The 15,040-nt window shown below is 50.5% G+C and overlaps 2 protein-coding genes across 2 annotated transcripts in view; both read left to right on the top strand.

Annotated features, from left to right (window-relative positions):
- The window catches only part of tmem131l (transmembrane 131 like), a 33,328-nt gene extending 25,878 nt beyond the window's left edge, over nucleotides 1-7,450 (top strand). The window contains 10 exon segments of the mRNA XM_079729501.1: nucleotides 35-168; nucleotides 732-883; nucleotides 2,820-3,023; nucleotides 3,731-3,809; nucleotides 3,923-4,032; nucleotides 4,387-4,519; nucleotides 5,318-5,394; nucleotides 6,225-6,364; nucleotides 6,881-6,991; nucleotides 6,993-7,450. Of these exon segments, the coding sequence (XP_079585627.1) occupies nucleotides 35-168; nucleotides 732-883; nucleotides 2,820-3,023; nucleotides 3,731-3,809; nucleotides 3,923-4,032; nucleotides 4,387-4,519; nucleotides 5,318-5,394; nucleotides 6,225-6,364; nucleotides 6,881-6,991; nucleotides 6,993-7,193 (1,341 nt within the window). The 3' untranslated portion in view covers nucleotides 7,194-7,450.
- A 4,661-nt stretch (nucleotides 7,451-12,111) lies between these two features.
- The window catches only part of pdia2 (protein disulfide isomerase family A, member 2), a gene marked incomplete at its 5' end in the record, with an annotated part of 8,776 nt that continues 5,847 nt past the window's right edge, over nucleotides 12,112-15,040 (top strand). The window contains 2 exons of the mRNA XM_079729504.1: nucleotides 12,112-12,397; nucleotides 13,509-13,718. Of these exons, the coding sequence (XP_079585630.1) occupies nucleotides 12,112-12,397; nucleotides 13,509-13,718 (496 nt within the window). The remainder of the gene's footprint in view (nucleotides 12,398-13,508; nucleotides 13,719-15,040) is intronic.

Here is a 15,040-nt window from a genome sequence, read left to right as displayed (position 1 = left end):
CCTCTTTAATAAACCAGCCCCCTCTTGTCCACAGCCTCTGCCCAGAGAAGAGTGCAGAGCCCAGAAGAAGAAGGTGGAGACGTGTGAGACGGGAGCTCCGTCGGTCAACATTAATAATAATAATAAGGGAAAGAAGAGTCGCAGGAAGGCCTCCGAAGGGATATCCGGGTGAGTGCCTGAGCCAGTTCAAGCCCATAATGCAGCACAATTGCACGTGTATACAACCCAATGAGGCCGTCATTGCGTTCAAACCGTGAGCCATAAGTGAGGAGTGGGCAGTTCTGTCTGCCCCCTCCCCCCCCTCAACCGTAGCATAAATTGCTCACCGCTGTTTGAGTCACGGTGACTCGGCTGTCAATGACTCATGCCACGGCATTTCAAGAGCAAAGCGTTTGACATATAAACATCAGCCACGGCAGAAAGCGGCCCCTCCACGTCGGTGCTTTGGATCATAAGGAGAAGCAGCGTAACGTTAAACCTACTTTCTTCCTTTGATTTCCAAACCTTTATTTACACTCGGTAGGGCATTGAGGTTTCCCTCATTTGCAATGACGCGTTTACAGCGAGGGTCACGCACACGACAACAGCAATACCGAAAAAACATGAGCAAAACAAATAAAGATAAGTAGAAATCCATCCAACTGAAGTCCAGTGAGGGGGAGCAGAGGGCCTCCAGGCTGCGGCTGTGATGGGCCATGAGGGTCCTCACCGTGTGCTCTGCCTGGTGTCAGTGTCCCCGAACACAGCGTGCTGGTGATGTCGGAGCGGGAGAAGGACCCCGAGTGGAGGCCCGGGGAGCCCCGCGCCCGGACCCGCTGCCCCGTCGCCCGCACAGACGCCCCCAAGCCCTGCCTGAGCACCGAGACCCCCTTCAAGCAGAACGGTGAGCGGGGTGGGGGGCGCTGGTCGTACCGGCAGGACCCGTCCAGGGGAATTGTAGAGAGGCGGCGGTCTTATGCGGGGAGAAATGGTGCGTTTCATCGGAGCTGGGAAGTCGGAACTTCGGAGTTCCCGATACCAGTTTCAACTGCAATGCCCACCGTAGTCGGATTATAGATTTGGGAAGTGAGGAAGAACATGCCAAACTGTGACCTCAAGGTCCAAGATGGCTGCTCAGCGCAGTAGTGAAAGCTTTAGTGAGGGATTCTAAATAGTTTATTAGCGCTGTCTTATTTCTGATTCAGTTTTGCATACAGTACTATATGTGGACAAAACACAGCATAATGCGTTCTCAACTGGTAACGCCAACAATGGCTAACCAGGCTAGAACGGCTGTTCGCCAATGGCATCGTGGTTTTACCGACTTGTTGTCCTGGACACTGGTCATTCCGAAATACGACTTCTGAAACGAAACGCAATAAAATCCCAAGCTGCTCGTCGTCGCTTGGCCAATGTCAACAATAGGAAGGGCTTGCGCCTTACCAGGGAGTTTTTAGGAAACAGCAATTATGTTAAAGGTGACATAATATACCACCAGGTGTGAGTGTGATTAGCCGTTACAAGCCGTTTTGAAAATCTGCCTCTTCTGACATCACAAGAGGGCGTGTTCACCTAGATGTATGACGGATAGATCAGCAACGTTTGCTACAGTCCACTGGGTAGGCTGATTTATGCAGCACACATCTAGGTGGACATGCCCACTGCTGGTATAATATGGGACCTTTTAAGTAAAGATAAGAAGGAAAGTACTAACCCTAACCCTAAGTAGGACCAGATGGATCAGAGCTTCGGTGTTGGCGCCTCACAAAACAGGGCTAGCGGCGCCTCCGGAGAACATCGGTGGGTCTGCTCCTAACTCCAACCCTTCTTTCATAAAAAGCTCCCGCCTGACTTAGACATATAGATATTTTAAAGCAGGTCAAATGTACAACTCTGCTTTGAACACGGTGAGTATCAAGTCGTTCCGCTGCACCCTGTGTGTGTAGAGCTGACGACTGTATCCAGGCTGAGCGCTCAGGCCTGGCCTCCCCAGAGGGGTAATTTGGGCCTTGCGGTTGCGTCCCACATGTCAGACCGCTGTTAACTAAAACAAGTGAGCTCCAGACAGTGGAGAACCGTTATTTCACCGTGTTGAAGCTGTCTCTCACTCTCCCCCCCCCTTCTCCTACTGTGAGGAAGAGTTTATAATGCGGTCCGGGGAAGTTTTTCTCCAAGCTCAGCGAAAAAACACCTCGACTCTTAAACTTTTGTGATTTGCCAAGCAAAGTGGGGCTATTAATCCTGGCTCGATAATAAAAAGTGGAGGGGGTGTTAATGTTTTGTGTTGACCCGGTGAGATCCAAGAGGAATGCTCTGTACTATAAAGAACGCAGGACATTGGATTTCTAAGTATCGTGCGCCGAAGACGGCCCGCGTTCTCTGTGGCTACACGCTTTGCTTGTTCCCATTCAGAACGGCACTTAGTAGACGCTTTCATCCAAAGCCATGTCCAGTCATTTGCACGTAAAGTGAGGTTTTTTTGGAAAGATTTATTTTTGAAGGTTTTATGAGCGAGTCAGACAGGAAGGTATGGGAGAGAGAGAGGGGGAAGACATGCCGCAAAGCACCACGCGCAGGAATCAAATCAAACCCCAGTCGCTGCGGTAAGGACTGGGCCTGAATGGTACGCACTCTACCCAGTGAACCAGCGGGGAGATCCTTACCGTGAGCTTTTATACTGGATGTCATTACCGAGAAGGGGGGGGGGGGGGGGGGGGGTTTGGCATCTCCCACAAAGATGCAGACGGTTAGCTACGCTACACCAGTAGCGAAGCATCCTTCAGCCCGTTGGTGTTTTCTCCCCCCCACGACCCTCCTCTCCTCGTCCCTCCCCGCTCCAGGCGTGTGCCTGTCGTCCCGCCCCCGGAGGAAGTGTGCGACGGAGCGGCGCGGCCCGTGCGAGTCGGGCTCGGACTCGTGCAGCTCGTCGGGCAGCGTGCGGGCCAGCCGCGGCAGCTGGGGCAGCTGGAGCAGCACCAGCAGCATGGAGGGCGAGAAGGACCCCGCCGGCCGCGCCCACCTCCCCACGGCCCCCGCCAGGAAGAGTACGCACGCCAGCACCGCTGTACCGCACGTTGCACCGCACACATTCACTCGACACACGAGCCGCACAGTAAAGGCGGCAGGAGCTCAGGAGGCGGAGCGGGTGGGCTGGTAACCGCGAGGTTGCTAGTTCGGCGTGTCGAGGTGTCCCTGAGCAAGGCAGATCACCCTCCCCGCTCCCGACGAGCTGGCTGTCGCCTCGCATGGTTGACTCCCCCGTCGGTGTGTGAATGGGTGAAGGGCAGGCAATATTGTAAAGCGCTGTGGATAAAAGCGCTGTATAAATGCAGTCCATTTACAAACACAAATGCACTTACACTCTTGTACACACACACATACTGTCTCCAAAGTCCATTCGATTTAAGCCTTGGTTATTTTTAGTGCTTGCGTCCCACGTCCTCTGGTATTACTTCTGGAGCGAACGTCTCCTGTCCAAGACTGTAACCTTGATGGTTTTGTGTGTCTGCGGCGGTCTTATTTCCATACAGTGAGAGACAGAGGATTGTACTTGTGACTCAGCCGGGACGCCCAGCCCACTAGAATGTATTACAACAGGATATGATCACCCTACCACAGCGGTTTATTCGTGTCGTGGACTTTATTAACAAGGAAAAAAAGCAGAAGTGACAAGGGTATCAGATTGGATCATGATGGGTGTGACGGGGATATTCCGAGCTGATAATCAGAGTGTGCTGTTCTGCGCCAACAGGGGACTCTATGCAGTACAACAATTATCCAGCAGAGAGAGACTGCTACCAGAACGTGAACACCACCTACAAGGCTCAGAGGTGTGTACTCAAACCCCTCTGTTTCACAGCCACTGGATGACGAGTCATCATCTCAAGCCATGTACCGTGCAGACCTCATGTTAACGTGTCCTCTTGTGCTTGTCTCTGTGCAGTATGAACAGCTTGTACTGTAAAGACCAGTGCCAAAACACCCAGGCCCCGGGCCCCTCGGGCTTCGGCCCTAGCTTTGCATCTGTGACCGCCGGTGTGGAGAGGAACATGGGTAAGAGGACCCGGCACTAACTGTCTTCATGTCGGGAGGGGGGGGGGTTCATATTGAACTCGACCTCTCCCTAGAGTTCGAGCCTGCTAGGCACACCTTCACTCTTAGGGTAATTTTTGTACAGATTTCCTTTCTACTGTTTCCCTTCTATTGAATATAACCATTTCATCCGAGCGACTTGCAGTGAGGTCCGCTACAGGACGTGTCAGGAGGAGGTAGGGGTTTACACGCCTCAATGCTCTCAGAGGCCTCCACAGGTCTGCAGCTCTATAGGACCCCCAAGCTCGGCACGTTGCCATCATTAGTGACCAGACGACGATGACGATGACGATGTCCCATCTCTGTCCGTTTCAGACCTGACGGGGCAGTACGTCCCAGAGGAGACGTGGTCGGCCCCCTCCGTTCCCCTCACCAACGACTTCCGGTACAACGCCAGCGACGCCCTGCCCTCTGTCCAGCAGCCCCCCGTGCCCGGCCCCTACCAAGGGTACGTGGCCCTACACACGCACTCCTCTGTGGCCCACGGGGTTCCTCGGGGGCGCACTCCAAAAGGAGGCACTCGCGTGCGTTCGCCATCGTTTGGGTATGGAGACAGGCACCTGTCTTCCTTCCCCCCCCCCGTGCGGTCCGTTAGCTCGGTCCCCTACGTTGGTCAAACAAAATGTGTTTCGTAGCAACCTTGCCAAGCCGTTTGACCACATTTCACCCCCAATCGCCTTTTACAACGTTTTCTGGCTTATAAGTAATTTGGTTTTATTGTGGTTGTAAATCAACTGTCACGAAGTGTGTGTGCCTTTCCCTTTTCTCTTGTTCTTCCTTCTCTTATCGTTCACAAATCCTTAAACAGAGCAAAACAGATTGATCTCAACAGCAATAGAGTCAATAAGTACAATTCAATCCAATCCCATTTTTCCCTTTTTTTTAATATTATTTTCCCGTATGAACCACAACGCACACTTTGATGATGAGCCCATGGGGTCGTCATTATTTCCTGTTTGTTTCTGTTTATCTCACCTGCCCGGTCAGTGTACCACCCGCTCCGTCAGCGACTGCTGGGTTTCTGCAGGTGCACTGTGCACCAGCGTGTTTTAACGTCTCTCTCTCTCTCTCTCTCTCTCTCTCTCTCTCTCTCTCTCTCTCTCTCTCTCTCTCTCTCTCTCTCTCTCTCTCTCTCTCTCTCTCTCTCTCTCTCTCTCTCTCTCTCTCTCTCTCTCTCTCTCTCTCTCTCTCTCTCTCTCTCTCTCTCTCTCTCTCTCTCTCTCTCTCTCTCTCTCTCCCCCCGCAGGTTTCCCTGGAACAGTGCAAACAGCCAGTGCAGCAACGGTCCCTACGGCTACTGTGAGGAGGACAGCTACATGATTGGTGGGTAGGCGGTGTGTGTGTGTTGAAATTAAGCATTAAGCCACGAGAGGCAGCGGTTTAAAGTCGACTTCAAACAGCTAGGGGGCGTTGTTGTCAGGCACGACGTGAAGCAGAGTTCTAAAACGGTTTCTAAAGAGGTTACTGTAGACTACCTGGGGAGGTTTATCAAAATCAACGCAACGTGCAATGCCATCATTATTGAAAATGAATCATAACTCTTGCGCAAAGCGATGTACTTTCTCAATACCGCAAAATGGTTGCCAAGCTACAAAGGTACTTTGAGATTGCCTGCACATTAAGGGGAAAAGTTAATTATTTTTCTCAAGCCAATCAGAACCAAGGACGCTGTTAGTTTCATAATGGTGCATTAAGACAATGGTCTCTCCGGCTTTATAGAAAAGTTCATTCACATAAAAAAAAAATCTGTGAAGGTAATCGGTCAATTTGTATTATATTATTTATGAAGCACTTTTCATTCTAGCAGTCTCAAATAACACAGCTAAAATAGAACATGCGAGTTGGGCTAAAACAATAACTAAAAACCAACTCAAACTCACTAAATGCCCTCCTATATTAAAAGTTCTTTAGGCCTGTTTTGAAACTGTCACGGGGCTGTGGACAATGGAGCTGAATTGTGTATTATTATTAAGTTAGTTAAGTGAATCTAAACTAATTAGATGATGAATTGAATTTCACCATTATCTTGCACTTATCCATAACACAGTTCAAAGAAAAATCATCTGACAGATGTTCCTCCAGAATCTGTGGGACTCAGCCAGTGATAACGCGTATGTTTTAGTCTCATTTTGGTCTCATCCTCATCCGTTCAGGCAACGGGCAGAACTTCCCCTCCAACGGGTTCCCGTGTCAGGAGAGCCAGGGAGGCTACAGCCAGCCACCCAGCTGGAGCGAGGACTGTCCGCAGGAATCTCCCTCCGTCTGGGACACCGCAGCCTGCGTCGGCAGCAAGGTGATTCATCTCACCGGGGGGTGGCGGGTGGTCTCACTGTGGTCCAAGCGTGGGCCAGCCGCAGGGTTATCTCTTCAGTCCAATTCCCGCTCCGCTCTCCTCGACGGGGACGCAGGAGGGATATGGCGCCGGTCCTTTTGTGACGGTGCTTATTACGGGTGGAAGCCCTGCTCCCCGGTTCAGAGCAATATGAGTCGCCCTAGGGGTGAGTCAGCCGTGGACCGCGGCCAAAACCGGATTCTCATCTGCTCTTCTCCTCCTCCTCCTCCTCTCGTCTTTTCAGCCGTTGAATTAATTCCAGACCCTCGGTGTATGGGGACGGAAATGGAAATGAAAACCCAGAGTGTGTCCACAAAGGGTTGGAAATGTGATATCATAATGCGACTCACTTTCAGAAACACACCCCACAGTAACCCACGACTCACCGCGCACCCATGACAACAACATGAAACGATAACACGGCCTGTTTCCTTCTCTCTCCCCCCCCCCCCCCCCCCCCCCCCCCCCCCCCTCCAGCCATACTTCCACGGTACCCGCAGCCTGTCGCCCATGTCCAGCCTGTTTGGCTCCATCTGGACCCCGCAGAGTGAGCCCTACCGGAGCCACTTCCAGGCGGACCGCTCGGACCCCCATGTCCCCGGTGTCTCCGGTGGCCCCGGTCCACGTGGCCCCCTTCAGCCGGGAGCCCGGCGGCTCCTGCCGGCTCCTGCAGTACTCCAGCTTCCACCCCTTCGGCCCGCACATGAACCTGGATATCTGGAACTCCTCGTCCAACCGCAGCTCCAACTCACAGCTGTCCAATGACTCTGGGTACTGCGGCGACGTGTAGACGAAACCGCAGTAACGATGATCGCAAAAAAAAGGCAGAACACGACGCTATATATATATATAAAAGAGAGGAAAACGGGAATGAATGTGCGCTTTTATCAGTAACTTGGGGGCGGGGAATGTTAATATTCCTTTTCTTTTATGTTTCCTTGTTTTCCCGAATATTCGATGTCGTCAAAGGTTAAGCATTTGTTTGTATATTTTTCTAGATGTTTTGCAGTTTGATCATGGAAAATAAAAAAAAAAAAGGTTTTGTACTTGGGACACGTTTTTTTGTCGTGATTGGAAAGCCTTTCCCTTGAGATGACGCGATCTCATTGAGAATTAAAGATGTGTTGATCATTGTGTGTAATTGTCAACCATGGTCTCCAAACCAAAAAGCCTTAACATACATGTAATATCTTTCAAATAGTGACCTATTACACCACTATAAGATACTGTATGTTGATTTATGTAGGGATCATTATGGGAATTAAGCAACACTATTTTTAAATGCTGTTAATTAAATGTTAATGTTAATTACTCTAATGATTGAATGATGGGGTAATTTCACTGTAAAAGTAAAGTTTCATGTGAGGAAGTGTTAAGTAATTAACCTTTCCTGCTATAAATATTTAATTAGTGGAAATTAAGAGGTAAACGTAACCATTAAGGCGTACGAAAGCCAATACTCTACGCATAACTTGGTTATCTAATATTTGACCTTTATATTTCTTCAACTTCTGTAGATTATTGAATATGCCTGATAAATGACCTGTTAAATAGGTGGGAAGATAAAATAAATCTTTAATGACCTTTAAAAAATTCAATGTAATGCTCAAAAGATAAGACTAATATATTTAACTGCATAATGTCCCCTGTCTGAAGGCTTGGATAAAACTAACGGGTTATAATACATGAGCAAGTTTCTAAGTATTTCAACCACTCTGTTGAATCTAAAAACGGTGTGGTAATTTTAGCTCTTGAGATTCTTCCAGCAGTTTGTGATTTATTTAGTAACTAAAAACCATTAGCACATAACAAATGTGAGATTTTCCGGGGTCATGATTTGCCTTTCCAAGTTTACATTAGCGTCTATGTCTGCTGTGTGTGTGTGTGCGTGTGCGTGTGTGTGTGTGTGTGTGTGTGTTTGTGTTAATGTGCTTGTGTGCCTAAAAGCCTGTGTAATTCATTGTCCCGTCCTTGAGAGCTGACATATTGCTGCTATTGATCTTCAGGCCTAGAATCAACACAGAAGCTTGGATACTGACGATGGGCAGAACAGGGAGCCTGATAAAACACACACACACACACACACACACACACACACACCCACACACACACACTAATTCACATTAATGCTTATCATAAAGGCATGGGCAAATGGACACAATGTTAAAGAAACTTGCACCTCAGCTAAACAACTATAAGACTGGATCATAGGTAACCACACATTAGGATGTTTAGCACGATAACAGAAACACATTTTATAACTTTCAGAAGCTTTCGGTTACATTCATCGCTGATATCTGTTGCATCCCAAAACGTGTGCGTTGCTGATAACTATTAGATTTGCTCTAGAAAGGTAACAATCAAACATTGATCGAAACAAAATCATTAGTAAATTAATTGATTACTAGATTGAAAGAAAATGAAATGATAGAAACTCATTGATTAAATAGATTGATCAGTTTTGGTAAATACACATTGTTGCTTATCTCTTAGAAAATTTGATTATTTGTTTGATTTTCTCAGTTTCAGATCATTATAGAAAAAATACTTACGTACCTTGGCTGTGTCTCAGACAAATCCAGCTACATTCAAGAATCCCCTGTGCTCTGGTAACTTAGACATTTATTGAATCACATCTTAATGACAAAAATGATCCATTAATCAGACAAAATAATCTCTCAACGTTTAAAATGACCGGGTTCATCTGTTAAAGAACCCCCTGAAAGCAACACATGGTCCTGAGGTAGATAATGTCCAGGTAAGGTCATGTGACTAGTGTTACGATGCTGCTTCAAAGCCCCCCTTTAGGGGTCAAAACAGCATGAAATCCAATTTCACACTTTCTTAACCTTTAACTATCAGCACTGATCACGGACGGAAAAAAACAGATGTTTTGCTTGTGTGCAAGTGTGCTTGTGTGTGTGCGTGTGTGTGTGTGTGTGTGTGTGTGTGCATGTATGAATGTCTAACAACTCTTCAGCATCCCCTAGCAGTGAGTCCATTAGCCCCGCTCCCCCTCCCAAGTTGCGGTGCAATAAAGTAAACAATGTGTGTTTGATCAATCCAGCCAGCAAATATTGGTCCTGGAAACAGCCTCATCCTAAATGAGAAGGACACACACACAAACTGATCACACACACAACACACGCTTATCCATTCCTCACACACACACACACACACACACACACACACACAGATCCCCCCCACACACACAGATCCCACACCCACACAAACACACCTCTGTCTGGAGGTATATATACCGTGTGAGCCATGCTGGAGCAACAATGTGCATGCCCACCCCTGTGCACACTGGAACCCCACACACAGTAGCAGGGCCAGACCGCCGCACTCTACCCAGAGCCTCCAGCCTCCAGACACGGCTCCACCTAGCCTCGCCTCAGCCCTTAGGCCCGCTAGAACCACAGGTAACGCAACTCTTTGGAGTTTTCCACAGTATATCATCCCGTTGCTTTGTTGCGTGTTGATTCGGTTTTTTATTTAGTTATCTATAACCCTGGTTGTCTCTCCTTGTTCCCCCTCTCTCTCTGCAGAACCCCTCTCCCAGCATGGCCACCAGCGTGATCAGGAACGTTCTCTTCCAGCCCCCGGGGGCCCCGGGGGCCCGGTACCTCCCCCTTGTCCCCCAGCACCACCAACACACCCCCTCCCTAACCCTGGAGTTCCTGGAGGAGATGGAGGAGGAGCAGGGAGAGAGGGAAAAGAGAGAGGAGCCAGCAGAGCCAGATGAGGAGATGATGGAGGAGGAGGAGGAGGAGGAGGAGGAAGAGGACGATGACGATGTAGACTGTGAATCTGAGGTCCAGGAAGGAGAAGAGGACGAAGGGGAGGAGAGGGAAGGCTTCAAGATGGCCAACCTCCCTCCTCTCCAGCCGGCGGTGGACATGACCCGACAGCTGCTGAGGTTCGCCAACCTCATCAGCAGCGACGTGCGCCGCTACTTCGGCCCCGGGGCCGGCGCCCAGGACCCGGGCGAGGGCCCCGGCGACCCTCTCCCCGGGACCTCCAGCGGGCGGCTGCGTTACTACGACGACCTGCTGAAGATCGCCAGGACGGAGGGTCCGGGTTCGGACGGCCGCGAGGCGACCCAGTCGGGTCAGGGAGACGGAGGGGCCTCGGGTTTGGGGCCCCTGGCCGAACTGTTCGACTGCAGCAGGCTGACCCAGGGGTGCAGCCAGCCCTGGGTCCGGCGGCACCTCCCGCTGAGCTTCTGGACCGAGCCCACCCCCCACTGCTCCGAGCCCGCCCACAAAATGACGTTCCCAGCGGGGGGCACGCACACGGACCTTGACGCGCTGGAGCGCTACGGCGGCGCGCACTCGCACGCAGCGGAGTCTCACCCCGCGCTGGACCACGCGCACCCGGACTTCAGTGACCTGCTGGCCCACTGGGACCCCCACCCCGAGCTCCCTCACGCACTGTGAGAGAGCGCACGGACCCCTTGCCACGGAGCCACGGCGGGCCCACCGTGGGAACGCCACGGCCAGACGCAGACCGTAGGGCGGCAGTAGCCCAGGAGGTCGAGGGCGGTTGACTGGTTTGATCAAGGTTTGCTAGTTCGATCCCGGGCCCCTCCTAGCTAGAGCGTCGAGGTGTCCCTGAGCAAGGCACCTGACCCTAACTGCTCCCGACGAGCCGGCCGTCGCCCTGGATGGCTGCCGCCGCCGTCGTTGTCTGCATGAATGGGCGAACGTTACACAATATTATGAAGTGCTTTTGGTGGCCACTGGTTACAAAGAAGCGCTATACTGTATAAATGCAGCTCATTTGCCATTTACCGTTACCGTCGTTTCGTTGCTATGGGTCCGTCAGACTTGATCAATGGATCGGGGGACGGATGGATCTTGAATGTTAAATGGCCTGAAAGGAAATACATTCACGTATTCACACGTCGTTCATGTATTCACATACTTTTTGCAATGTATTTCACTGTTCTGTTATTTAAGTTCACATTTTGTTGTGTATTTCACTAATCGTAAAAGTACTCTAATATGTATGTGATGTTGTAATATTGTGTGTCAATGTACTCTAGTCGTGAATGAACCCTCTGAATGTGTCAAAGCAAGTTTGTTTCAATTGCTTTTCTATTGAGATATAAACAACTGTTTGAAAGATGGGGAAGGATGGAGTTTTATGTGTTGGGTTAAAACTGTGTTTATTGAGCAAATACAGTGAGGATGGAGCTTTGCATTAGCACATTAGTGTGAGCTCCACAAACCGTTTCTAGGCAAATGAGGGCTTGATAAGGCCTGAGGATATGTGTTTTGGTTAAGCAAGGGAGTCGACATGTACTTACCTGGTGGGCCAGGGGACGAGGTCTTGGTGCAAGACAGAGATAAGAAGGGCAGACCAGAAGGGGAGGAGGACAGACAGAGGTGACAGTTGGGGAGGAGTCAAGGCTGGCGTCGAAGTAAGCTTTACGTGTGCTTTGCAGCTTAACTGGCTCCTCTCGGAACCAATGAGCAAGCTGCACCACGTCGACGGCCTTGACTGACCGCGTTTACCCTAGGTGTTCCCGGCTCGTGATTGGACGCCGAGGGAAGGCCAGTAGCGTTCCGACACACACTCTCTCCCTCGCAGTCATGAGCCCCCGAGCGCCTTGCCTCGGCCTCACACCACCGCCACTCGCCCCCACCTGAGTGTCACAGAGCCAGGCGTCACGAGCCAGGATCCCCCACGCCGCCGACACCATGAGAACGCACGCCGCGCTCACCGCCCTGGCCCTGTTGGGCCTGCTGCTCTGCTCCATGCCCTGCCTCCGGGCTGAGGAGGGGGCCGCCGGAGACGCCGAGGAGACGGGGGACGCCTTGCCGGGGATGGAGGTGGAGGACGGCGAGGAGACGACAGAGGCAGTCGAAGAGAAGCCCAAGAGGGAGAAGACGACGGAGATCGAGGAGGAGGCGGACGTGATGGTGCTCCACAGCGTCAACTTTGCGCGGGCGCTCGACGAGAGCCGCTTTCTCTTGGTGGAGTTCTGTGAGTGTTGGGTTTGGGTCCCGGCCCGTCGTGTGAGGTGTACGGTAGACATTGCGAGGTCTACCAGGGGTTCACGCGTTCGCCTAATAGAATGTCGCCTCGCAGTCGAGGCTTTGTGTCGTCTTTGAGTGCCAAACGCACAACCTCTATGCAGAAATGCCTATGAAGGCTTGTCTGGGAAATGTTTGATATTCTGGCAGGTGGAACTCAATCGTCCTACAGAGGAAGGTTAGAGGTCACATGGGCCTCGCCAGATGGCGTTGGGGGTAACTCTCCCACCACTCTGTTCATGGTGGAGGAAATAACAGTTGTTCCTGGGGAAAGCGGGGGTGGGGGGTGGAAAGAGAGAGATAAGAAATGCAAAGTGCAAACAGTCACCACCTAGGACTCATTTACATGATGGTGCACTGATGGCAATGCCGCAATTGTACCACTTACAACATATTTAGTGTTGGTTACATCTAGGGCAACACTGGCAACTTTATCAAGCCACAACAGTTTGGTCCATTCTATGACAACCTATCTATTCATGTCAAGTCAGGCCATTCAAGAAGCAGAGGCGGAGGAGTTTGTCGGCGTCTCTGTGAATGCAATAGTCTAGTGTGTCAGCAGGGAACAAAAGGAGTTGTCCCAGTTTCAAGGCTAAGAACCGATGCTTGACTGACTCTGTTCAGTATGATTCAATATGTTCTTTCAAACTGCTAATGTGAGATCACACAACACTCTGGCTTAGCCTGTAGGCGAATACAGAAGTATTTGCACACACATGAGGTTTAAACTGTAAAATGCGACCCGGTTTGGCACTTCCACATGGCTGACTACACAGGCACACAGAAACTGGATTTGAGCCTATGCGTTGACGATTGTCCCTTGTGTGTGTGTCCATGGTTGTCTGTGTGTGTGTGTCCCTGGTTGTGTGTGTGTGTGTGTGTGTGTGAGTATGTGTGTGTGTGTGAGTATGTGTGTGTGTGCGTGTGTGATGGTTGAGTGTGTGCGTGTGTGTATGTGTGTGCATGTGTGTGCGCCTGCGTCCATGTGTGTGTGTGTGTGTGTGCATGTGTGCATGTGTGTGCGCCTGCGTCCATTTGTGTGTGTGTGTGTGTGTGTGCAGACGCTCCGTGGTGCGGTCACTGTCAGAAGCTGGAGCCAGTGTACGCGGAGGCGGCGACCACGCTGAAGGGGGCGGAGCTAGCGGTGATGCGGCTGGCCAAGGTGGAGGCCACTGAGGAGAAGGAGCTGGCTGAGGAGTTTGAGCTGGGAAGCTTCCCCACGCTCAAACTGTTTGTGGACGGGGACCGCAAGAACCCTGTAGAGTACACAGGTACGTAAACCGCAAGAACCCTGTAGAGAACACAGGTACGTAAACCGGAAGAACCCTGTAGAGAACACAGGTGAATAAACCGCAAGAACCCTGTAGAGTACACAGGTACGTAAACCGCAAGAACCCTGTAGAGAACACAGGTGAATAAACTGCAAGAACCCTGTAGAGTACACAGGTACGTAAACCGCAAGAACCCTGTAGAGAACACAGGTGAATAAACCGCAAGAACCCTGTAGAGTACACAGGTACGTAAACCGCACGAACCCTGTAGAGTACACAGGTACGTAAACCGCAAGAACCCTGTAGAGTACACAGGTGAATAAACCGCAAGAACCCTCTAGAGTACACAGGTACGTAAACCGCACGAACCCTGTAGAGTACACAGGTACATAAACCGCAAGAACCCTGTAGAGTACACAGGTACATAAACCGCAAGAACCCTGTAGAGTACACAGGTGAATAAACCGCAAGAACCCTGTAGAGTACACAGGTGAATAAACCGCAAGAACCCTGTAGAGTACACAGGTACTTAAACCGCAAGAACCCTGTAGAGTACACAGGTGAATAAACCGCAAGAACCCTGTAGAGTACACAGGTACGTATACCGCAAGAACCCTGTAGAGTACACAGGTGAATAAACCGCAAGAACCCTGTAGAGTACACAGGTACGTAAACCGCAAGAACCCTGTAGAGAACACAGGTACGTAAACCGGAAGAACCCTGTAGAGAACACAGGTGAATAAACCGCAAGAACCCTGTAGAGTACACAGGTACGTAAACCGCAAGAACCCTGTAGAGAACACAGGTGAATAAACCGCAAGAACCCTGTAGAGTACACAGGTACGTAAACCGCAAGAACCCTGTAGAGAACACAGGTGAATAAACCGCAAGAACCCTGTAGAGTACACAGGTACGTAAACCGCACGAACCCTGTAGAGTACACAGGTACGTAAACCGCAAGAACCCTGTAGAGTACACAGGTGAATAAACCGCAAGAACCCTGTAGAGTACACAGGTACGTAAACCGCACGAACCCTGTAGAGTACACAGGTACATAAACCGCAAGAACCCTGTAGAGTACACAGGTACATAAACCGCAAGAACCCTGTAGAGTACACAGGTGAATAAACCGCAAGAACCCTGTAGAGTACACAGGTGAATAAACCGCAAGAACCCTGTAGAGTACACAGGTACTTAAACCGCAAGAACCCTGTAGAGTACACAGGTGAATAAACCGCAAGAACCCTGTAGAGTACACAGGTACGTATACCGCAAGAACCCTGTAGAGTACACAGGTGAATAAACCGCAAGAACCCTGTAGA

This window comes from Pollachius pollachius (assembly GCF_949987615.1).
Source record: "Pollachius pollachius genome assembly, chromosome: 2".
NCBI lineage: Eukaryota > Metazoa > Chordata > Actinopteri > Gadiformes > Gadidae > Pollachius > Pollachius pollachius.
The sequence above is the reverse complement of the archived record's forward strand: the minus strand, read 5'-3'. Positions and strand labels throughout refer to the sequence as shown.